This window comes from Rhagoletis zephyria, unplaced genomic scaffold (genome assembly GCF_001687245.7).
Source record: "Rhagoletis zephyria isolate East Lansing unplaced genomic scaffold, Rhagoletis_zephyria_1.1 Rzeph_scaffold_02228, whole genome shotgun sequence".
Classification (NCBI taxonomy): domain Eukaryota; kingdom Metazoa; phylum Arthropoda; class Insecta; order Diptera; family Tephritidae; genus Rhagoletis; species Rhagoletis zephyria.
In genome coordinates, this window is record NW_016159312.1 from 1752 (window position 1) to 12635 (window position 10884).

Below are 10884 nucleotides of genomic sequence, written 5' to 3' on the forward strand. Positions count from 1 at the left end.
TGCATCAATTTCCTATGGCGAAGCTTATAAATTTCACTACTCCATATTAATGGCCAACCAGATCGGTACAGACATGCACTTAATGCTTAGTATGTACGCAAGTATATAAATTTGTGGTATGTCAAATTAAATTCATAGTGTCTGGGCGCACTTTTAATTACATTTGAGGTTTCACATAAAACAATTTACTCTACGCCACGTTTGTATGTACTACATAGAAATACAGACATATAAGTAAAATAAGAGAATTAACACTCGAGCTGCAATAAAACTACAGCGAACTGAACTCACAAACCATAAAGAGATAACAGAAAAGTTTGAACGCATATAAAAAGTTTGTTCAACTACTATGTGAAAGTAACATACATATATGTACACACGTTTGTTAGTAAATATGTGTGTATACATAAATAAAAATTTATTTGCAAATAAAGTATTGCGTTGATGTCAAGTTCAAGGTTGTTAACCAGTTTAAGGCAATTTATCGAACGCCAGCGCAAGGGCACTAGGAAAAACTAAATAATTTAATATGCACCAAATTTATTTAAATATGTATGTGCGGTTGAAATGTATGTGTGTGAATTCATGCGTATAATTTAATTAAGTTTTGTGTTTAGCTGTGTCCAATTAAATACTTGCACTGATTGAACCGCTAGTGTTTTCTTATTTCGCGTACTAGTCATGCCACTAATGAGACTTTATCATTGCTTTGACTTCTCATTACAGGATCCATTAGCAACATTGACGATGCGGAATATCATTGCAACAAAACACAAGTGCGTAAAGTCATTTCGGGTGTGGTGGGCGCTGCTTCATCGGTGACTTCTATACAAGTGGCCAATTTGCTGCGACTTTTTCGTATACCACAGGTGAGTTCATAATACAAACTCAAAAGAGGCATTCAAAGCTGGCGTAGAAAATGAGGAGAAGTAGTCGTTCAGTAGTGAAACATGGAGGTATCAAAGATCTGAGTCGATTTAAATAAATTTCAGTTGAACTTATACGAATCGCTTTTTTTAGACTAACTTATCTTTCAGTTCTTTTTTGACGTAGAATACGTCTTACCTTAAGGTATGGGGGCTATGTTCAAATGTTGTAGTTGTAATTTTTAGAGCTTCACAAAAACGCTTATTGCACGAGAACTAATAAAGCGATTTCAAAGAAAAGTGTGGCGTTTCAAAGATAAAATTCCAAACCTGTCGACAGATTCATTTTTGTAAATAACCAATTCGGTTTCTGTCGTAAAAACAACGGTAAACATTGCCAATTTTGAGCCTTTAAACTGCTCTAGCAACTTATTGTTGGCATATATAACTTTCATTTTCGGGATATAGGTTCTTTGGAGCAGTAGAAATATTATCGGGTACAAATTTTATATAAATTTAACAAATATTGAGCATTTTAAGGCAAAAAATTGTTGAAAAAATTTGCAAATTTTTTTCATTACCAAAATGCTCGAAAACCGCTCGAATGATTTTGTTTTTGTTTTCTTTAATCAAAAATTCAAGAGTTTTCCTTTCGTTTGGTATATGGGAAGTATTGGTTGATATCTTCTATATATGTTTATTTTATTCAAATATACGGGCATAAATGATTTTCCATACAAAATCACCTCGTCATCATTTTGCAAACACGTGCATATGTTGGAAGTGTGGGAAGGAGACAAAAAGTATGTATGCGTATGTAATGCGGCTTTTGATAAACAGAGGCGCGCTATTTATAACATAATCGCAGCGTGTGTACATATGTAAATACATACATACGTACATATGTTGATTGCAGTTAATGTGGATCTGTTTCTATTTTTAGTAATCTATGTATGTCTATACATACATATGTACATACATATTATATATGTACATACATATATGAACACATGTATGCATAATACGCGAAGACTTTTCGACGTGAAACAACATTTAGAAAAAGTCCAATCCAAGAATAAAAGTAAAGGTGAGGACGTACATAGATAAAGAAAAGGATAAAGGCCAAGGTAAAAATAAACACAAAAAACAATGGTATAAAATAAAAATAAAAATAGGGCTTTCGCTTATTTTCTCATTGAGTTCTTTTCACTTAGAAGTATGTAAATTTGTAAAATTTTGGAAAAACCCTTATTTTCTTAGTGTGTGATTTCGTTTTTGACTTGGATATGCTCTTAACCATACCACGTATTCTACGTTTAAATATAGCGGCTGTATCTCCGATACAGCCTGCAGACCAAGACGAAGGCGCTGGACTGTTCCTTTTTTTGGTAGTTATAAGGTATTTCGGATAAAGTTATCTATCAGGGTTACATTTACTTGTTAAAGTGAAGAGACAATCTTGAGTCGCCATATTGTGATGAATCTTAGATAACTTTTGCCTAAAATAGAAAAAACAGCAGATTTTTTGAAATACATAAAAATTGTTTTTTTAACTGACTTCAAAAAAGAAGGAGGAGGTTATAAATTCGTCGGATTTTTTTTTTTTGTATGTTACCGCATAACTTTGGATGACATTAACTGATTTCTATAATTTTTTTTTTTAAGAAAAGGTACTACCTGATTTAGATCCGATCTTTGGCTCATGAAGAAATTAAGGGTACTCCTAAATTTTTATGTGAGAATTGAAGTCAGTTTTATTTTTTTCTAAAAAAATAATTTGTTTTTACAAAAGATGTTATGAAGCCGCGAGGGGTTATTTTTTTTTTTTGTCCTTCGTAATACCACCGAATATTTGAGGCTGACCGAACATTCGGCTTCGGATTAGGTGTGCGTATTAATCGGCCATATTTTTATATTCGGCTGAATTCTCTGCTTCGGCAGGAGGTGCTGACACCACTGATTAAAGCAAATATATTCTACAGATACCACATCCAATTCCTAAGTAGAATTGCTCGGTGATTCCAAGAATCGAGTTTTTTTCTACGGATAAGTTTTCGAGATATCTTTAGTATACTGTTAGTCAGCTAAAAATAAAAAGGATTGGTTCCACTTAATCACATATATATCTTACGAACAAAATGGACAATCAAAATACGAAATACTGAAAATGGAAGTTAATGAAATTCTTTATAAACATCACTTTTCGATAGGCCCCATAGTTTCTGAGAAATTACTTAATCATTCCAGAATTTTTGGTTTTGTTTAATGCACAAATGAAAAGAATCAGACTTTAGCAGGGGAAAAAATAAAGATTCTTTGTCAATTTTTTAAAAGCCCGTTCTGTTACAAAAAAAAAAATCTAGCTACTAATGAACAAAATCGATGGATAAATGAAGAAGGAATGAGTGGTCAAATGAAAATGCAAAAATATTTTTTGTATGAGAATATTTCTTATACGCCATGTACACCTGAGTAGCACTGTTTTCTGGTCATATTTCATACAAAATATCCTTGCGCATTTTTATTTGACCACTCATTCCTCTCTTATTTAGCCATCAATTTTGTTCATTAGTAGTTTGATTTTTTTGTAATAGAACACAAATAAAAAAATTTACAAAGAATTTTATTTTTTATTTATTTTTTCGATTCCTGTTCGGTGCAGCTTCTAATATAGCGGTTGGGCCTCAGAAGGCAATTTCAAACCTACGAGTGCATTTCTGCCATGCAAAAGCTTCTCATAAAATCCATTTGGCATTTGGAGGCGGCATAAAATTGTAGGTCCCTCTATTAGTGTTCCAACATCATGATGCACACCACAAATTACAGGAGAAGCTCGGCCAAACACTTAGCAAAATATAATATATAATAACAGTTCATGCCGACTAAAAACCATCTAGGCATAGAATGCAGGCTGAAACGGCAACTGCTATTCCCACCCAGTCAGTGAAAACCACCTCGAGAAAGCCACGATCAGCCCACCTTAGAAGCATTCGTAGGCAATCAAGAGAGATGTCAGCCATTCCTTGACCAGCTTCAATCGCACCATAAGCCGCTTGGACTTCACCGCAGAGTTTTAGCCTTCTACTCGGTGTTTCGCTAGCACGTAGTGTGTTGGCTACTTTGCAGAGATTCGACAGCCCAAACTTGTGATTTGCGGAGAGTTCCTGATAGAGTGTACTTTCACCAGTTCTTTCGTGCAACTGCGGCACATTCGTAAGTCTCTGAAGCTTGCTCTTTCTCATCTGCTTCTCAGATAGACTTGCGTAGCATAGGTGCACCCATTCAATTTTTTCATGAGTTTCCAAAGACCGTCGAGGGTCTGATACTGAGCGGACTGTAGTTTTCAGGTTAGTTTAATATCACTTAAAACTCGCTAAGGGCCGTTTGTTCAATGCCCGGTTAACCCAAATCGAAAATGTCGGTAAAGATCTTTAACTGGGAGGTAGTGATGAACAGACATTGAAAAACCGGCCCTAAAACGAAACTATTGCAGCTCTTTTAACTAGACATTAGCAACTACCCCGCTATTTTCCCTGCTACGCGTCAATCAAAACTTCTAATGGTACGCATTTAAGGTTTTAAAAAAGCTCAATGCATCTTTGCAAAATGACCCATTGAAAGCGATAGAACCAAAATATAACCGGCACAAAAAAAGCGTGTACCTTTCTTTTGCCCAATTTACAATTTTCGTTAAGAAAAAAGAGAAATTTAAGCAACAAAACAACGTTAAAAATATCTTAACAGCAAAAGGCGAAACAAACCGATTTTGTACCCACGTATAAACAGCTTTTATGCAAAACATTAATCCTTTTTCTCCACGCGTACAAAGCACAGCAACAGCAGAAAAGTAAAATAACCGACGCTTCAAAGTAGTAAAAATGTTTAACATTTTCGCTACAAAGAAGAAAACACAGGAAAGAATGTACATAAATAAAATATGGCAATGTCAACGTTTTTACGCTTCAAGTGTCGCTTTTTGACACCAATCATCAATACAGACACACACACACACATCCGCATAAAATGCACAGTGCTTTGAATGCTCGTAAATTTCTATTAAGGGTCACTCAAACGCCATGTTGAACGCATCAAATATCTGCGAAAACTATCTACTTTTCGAGCCATACCTCTACATTGTAAAATAAAAATTTGGAATTTATCACATGCTATCACGCTGAGTATGCTGCAACAAGAAATGATAAAGATGCTTAAATGCTATCGAATAAAAGCTGGCGCACTCGCATTTATGTTGTGTTGAATGTACCTACATACATATGAATGAGAGTGACAAAAGGTTAACTGGCTTTAAGCGTGCCGTCCCCGACACTAACTGGCGACTGTAAATCAAACGGAGTGTGTGGGAGTTTATGGGAATGAACCCTATTAATTTTTTATTTGTAGACTGAGCGTGCATGTGTATGTGTATGCGCATAGTGTTAATGCCCGACATTGAAGGTATTGCATGCACGCGCGTTGTTTATGGATGCTTAAGTGATCGTACTATTTTTTTTTTTAATTTTTATAAACTCCACTTATATGCAGCTGCTGGTTGTGAATTTAAAATTTTTAACATTCATTTCCATGCGTGCGTCCTGTTACAACTTTCTTTTAAAATAAAAGTTTTCGGAATTGCATTTAACCCTCCGACGTTCAGGAATTTAAAAAAGGGCCAACATAAATAAACTGCATTTACTTTTAGTGTTTACGAGAACAGGTACACATTTTATTAAATAAATTAATTTTGTTTTTTTTTTATTGCAAGCAGAAACCATTTACATTAAACATGAAGACATTTTACCTACAAAAAAAAAAATCAAAATCCAAAAAAAAAACTAATTAGAGGTCAAGAGGCAAGCAAATCTCCACCAACTCACACAGGCGCTCCTGAAGTAGTTATTTATTCTCACTTCGGGAGTAGATATGACAACGTCCGACATAGTTTGCCGTGTGTTGAGAGGACGTAGCAGCGCTCAGCTCCTCTTGACAATTGACGAGGAGTTCTAGTTAACAGTTCACTCAGAGGCCAAAGACGACCATTACGTTGGCCAAAACCTGTGTCCACATTGCTTTAATAATAATAGATAGCTATTAGAAAAAAAAACTAACAATTTCTGTTGATTTTTTTATGTTAGTCGGAACCGCGTCTTGAACCCTGGCCCTGCGGAATAGCAGCGTGCACTGTTGATTCTGATTTTCGATCGAATTTAAATAGAATAGCAAACGCTAATTTAATAATGTTGGCGGAGACGTGGTGCTGTCTCAGAAATTGTAGGCGCTTTCTCCGGTGCTCTATTTACTTGCATAGAAGTGCTAAACAGATTCTACATCTTGTTTATCTCTACAGCTTCTACAAATGATAGCTAAATGACAAATGGTCCTAAGTCCTAGTAAGAAGCCGAAAATTTGTTTGAGAGCCTTGGAAAACTCCGTTCTTCTTTCATCTTGAAGTGTCCTGTAGACGTAAAAGTCTTTCCACCGCTTTGAAGACTGACGAAGACAGACTGATTGGTCGAAATTTCTTTACAAGCTTGATTAATTTTTAATATTCCCCTTAATCATAATATAATTTAGTTGTGACTCGTTTGCCGGGGTTTAGAAATAACTCTGATCATCTTTCAGGCTTGAGTTTATAGCTAAGGAAGGGACTGGCCCTATAAACTATCGTTATTCCAGGTATTATTATTCAATGGATATCTTATAACATTCGGGATAATGGTAAAAGGATCTGATATGCGTTTTTCTTCTCTGATGATTTCATCGACTACTCTGCCTATCTACAACTTATAGGCATTTCTGGCATGTGATTGACTTGTCTCCTCTATATGGCCACATTCTGGAAAAAAACACTAATAACCACTTCATGTGCTTTCACAATCTCAATTGCAATATTTATGTATGTAACTCAGTAAGTCAGTGTTAACACGTTAACAGCCATCCACAAATGTCAAGGGTGACCCTAGCAACTTCTATATCCGGATTTGTTTATTTGAATTTCAGTTAATTTGTTAGCATTCATCATTTCTGAAAACCACCAGTTTTAGACACACGTTTGAGGATTCCGAGGAATTTTTTATGAGAATATGATCCATTGCTTTAGAATGTCATCTTGCAAATGATAATGTAATTTGAGCTATTCTGACTACAACAATGAATCCCATATCGTGGGCTACTAGAAAGTTTGTTGTCTAATTGCAGCTTCGCACAGTTAGAATGGTCTAGTGTGTGTTGTGTATGTATGTATGTATGTATGTGTACAACGACTTGTATTCAAACATTAAATTTCAATTATGACTTAATTGAATGCCTCGCGCACAACTGACAGACCAGTGAATAGTGCAAAAGTGCTGGCAACAAATCAATAGCAGGGAAATGTGTGAATAGAACAATTAAATTAATTGTGGTTTGTAAATATAATAACAAAAAACACACATCTGCATCTCATCAACGGAATTTCGAAATTCCGTGCCACAGTTTACGCGTACCGCATTTATTGCATTTCGCAGAGTGACGAGTGAAATAGTGAAAGTAAAGCAATGATAAGAATTTCACCTTCTATTTAACTGGGTTTACGAACATACTCTAAACCAACATTGAATATGGTGGAGTGAAATTGCCGTCATTTTTAAAATCGCTATGGCATACCGGCAAACAGCTGACTTTCTAGCCCAGTAATACGGGTGCAGTGTATAATTTTCTCCCAGAAGGATTAGGTTTTGAAAAAAGGACATAACTCAACTTTATATATTTTTAAGAGACCTTTTTAAGAGGCTTTTTCTTAGATTAATTAGCTAAATGTCAAGAAAAAGTTAAGAAAATATTTTTCAGAGTACGTAAGCCGCAATTCAGTGCATACTGATAGTTGAGAGAAAGATGGTTTATATTTACTGCCAGCTTGTGTAATTAGCTTGTAACTTTATTAATAATTTGAAAACAAAATTTGCCGCTCAACATTGTTGCTATTTTTTTTTTTAGCGACAATAAGTTATCCAATCAATGACTACTTTTCTTTCGATGTCGACTTCTTCAAGTTGATTGATTTTTTTTAATATAATTTTACAAATTACTACCAGTTGGCTATGGTTCTTGACTACCTCCTCCTCCTCCTCCTTCCAGGTATCTTTCTTCTCTACCAGCCCTGAGTTGAGCAACAAGCAACGCTTCGAATATTTTTCGCGTACCATTCCCTCAGATCACTACCAAGTCAAGGCGATGGTGGATATTGTGAAGCGCATGGGTTGGAGTTATGTCTCCATTATTTACGAGGAGAGCAACTATGGCATAAAGGTAAGTGCAAAATAAGCGAAATAAAAGTTTTACATGCACTCAAAGGCAGAGAGCAAGTATATGTATGTATTTACATAAAAGTTAACTAAAACAAAAGCGCGTTGAAGCGTTGGCGTACAAGTATACGTAACTACGTAACGTGTGCGTAAAAAAAATGCTGCAAGCGCGCAAGTTTACAAGTTTCTTAATTACGACTATTTTATTCTACAATCGCCAAGTTGTAATATCAACACTAACAACTTTTAATTTCCGCACGCGCAGCGAGTAAGCGCAACACATTTGCCAATTGTAATGTGAAACTTAATCAAAATAGCGCAAACTTGATTCGGATCTTACTCTTAGGAAAACTTATTTCGCTATAAGCAAAGACGAAAAGCTTACTATGTAAGACTCGTAAATGTTCAAAGCTACAGGTTTTGCTGCTGCTGTTTCCTCCTTCTAACATTTTAAATAAATTTTTCAAAGCCAGTCATGTAATGCAAATGTACTCGAAATGAGAGCTTGCAGCAATGACTTTGCCAACTGGTCCGATACCTTTTTATCTCAATTTCGCCCAATTTCGGCGGACGGCACTTAAAATGTATTGTAATTCCACTAATTGCACCAATGACCACTTTGACTGTTTGTGAATCCCACTCAAGTGCACATGGACTACACTTTAAACAAATAATTCTGCTGTCATTTTGCTATTCTGTTCCTTTTGAATAGTAAATATCTCGACTTGCAGTGCGGCGCTATTCTAACTACATAATTGCTGTTCATTCGCTGCCAGCGCTTCTAAAAGTGGCTGCTAAATTTAACATAGCACTCGAGCAGAGTTGGCCACTAAATACTCTATAAGTATTTTTGAGCGCTCTCAGTGCACTTCTGTCTATTTTGCATACCTTTATATGTACATACATAGATACATACAGCAAGTGGACAGTTTCGTTCGCGAGAGATAATTAAAAATTATTCAGCAATACATATGAGAGCCTAAACGTAATTTTTTTTTAATCTAACAATGGCCATAATTTATGGTGATTTCTCAACTAGACATCAATTTTTGATAATTTTTAAACTAGGCATAAATTTTAGTAATTTTTAGAATGAACATAAATTTTTTCTAATTTCAAAACTTGAATTCAAATACTTGTTACATACTAATTGCACATCTAATACTGCCGGTTGCAAGAAGTTAAAATTTGATTTTGTTTTGAAAAGTAGTTATAAAATATGAACAGTTAAAAGGAGACAACGGCTATTAAAAAAAAAGGTACACTTTTTGGTGTTCTGTTTTCTGCGACAATCTCTGACCATATTTTTAGGTTTTAAAGATTTGAGATTTAGCCCACTTCTGATCGTTCATTCATGTTTTGAAATGATCAAAAATTTCATATGCCCTTCCGTTAAATGACCAAAAATATATGTCTAGTTCTAACCGAGCGAAATAATGTAAAATTTTTAAACTACCAAAAAAGTGATGTCCATTTATGTTTAATTGAGAAAAAATTTTTGGCCAGATTTAAACGAACAAACAGCGAGACGGAAATTATTTTCAACTTTTAAACTACCAACAAATTTATGTTCAGTTCTCAAAAGTCCAAGATGTATGCACAGTTGGAAAATTGCTCAAATTTTATAGCCGGTATATAGTCTACGCAAAAATCTTTTCATGCAGTTACAAAATTTTTTTACAATTTTTAAATCACCAAAAAAGTTAGTAAAACAATTTATACCAAAAAATTCAAAGTNTAGCCGGTATATAGTCTACGCAAAAATCTTTTCATGCAGTTACAAAATTTGTTTACAATTTTTAAATCACCAAAAAAGTTAGTAAAACAATTTATACCAAAAAATTCAAAGTTTTTTTTTCATTTAAGTTTTTTAATTGCTAAAAATTTATGCTTTCCAATTTACATACTTGTATGTATTTTCAATTTAAAAGTTCATAAAAGTTCATGCTAAATTCAATATAAGCACACATTGTTTTACAATTTTTGAAATACCATAAATTTATGTTCAGCTTTTACTTACGAGCACTCACATAAAAATTTTACTAGTTTTTTTGTTCAAATCCCGCGTTCGAAAAGCATTTTGTAATTTAAAATTTTCGAAAGAAAACTTTATGGAAATTTTCTAAAAAAAAAATTGTTAAGTTTTGAAATGACACATAAAAACGCCGATAAGCATTCACTTAATTTCGGGTCGCAGATTATGGATCTGTATGCCGCTCAGGTCATTTTTCATAATTTAATTTTTTAAATTCAAAGATCAACAAAGAAAAACTTAAAAAGGTAAAGCATTTTTTATAATTATTTCCATTTGTATTAACGGTGTCTTTTGCCGAAAATCAAGCTACTAACGATGAAAATCTATGGATAAATAAACAACTTTTGAATGGTCAACTGAAAATGTTAAATAATTTTTGGTATGAAATAGTAGCAGGAAAGAATGTTGCTCATACGCCATATCGTACATGGCAATAATCTTACACAATCCTACATGGCGTATGAGTAACATTTTCACGTTAAACTTAGAATTTTTCTTCATTGGCAATGCAAACTAAAAATTAAAATATTTGTTTTTGTTATTTTTATGGCCTTTTATAACAATTATATTCAACAATTTTTATGAGCTCGAGGCCGTTTTCAGTGAAAACTTATTGTGGAAAAGCAACAATAATTTGAAAAAATGGTAGAAGTGGTAGCTATTTCGGAAATCACCACATTTCCTCATCAGACTTCTTTCAGTA

General features: G+C 34.2%; 1 protein-coding gene across 1 annotated transcript in view; it reads left to right on the plus strand.

Moving 5' to 3' along the window:
- The first annotated feature begins 731 nt into the window (after window positions 1-731).
- mtt (mangetout) overlaps window positions 732-10884 on the plus strand; it is a 51218-nt gene continuing 41065 nt past the window's right edge. Inside the window, exons 1-2 of the mRNA XM_017620681.1 lie at window positions 732-869; window positions 7980-8150. Of these exons, the coding sequence (XP_017476170.1) occupies window positions 8076-8150 (75 nt within the window). The 5' untranslated portion in view covers window positions 732-869; window positions 7980-8075. The remainder of the gene's footprint in view (window positions 870-7979; window positions 8151-10884) is intronic.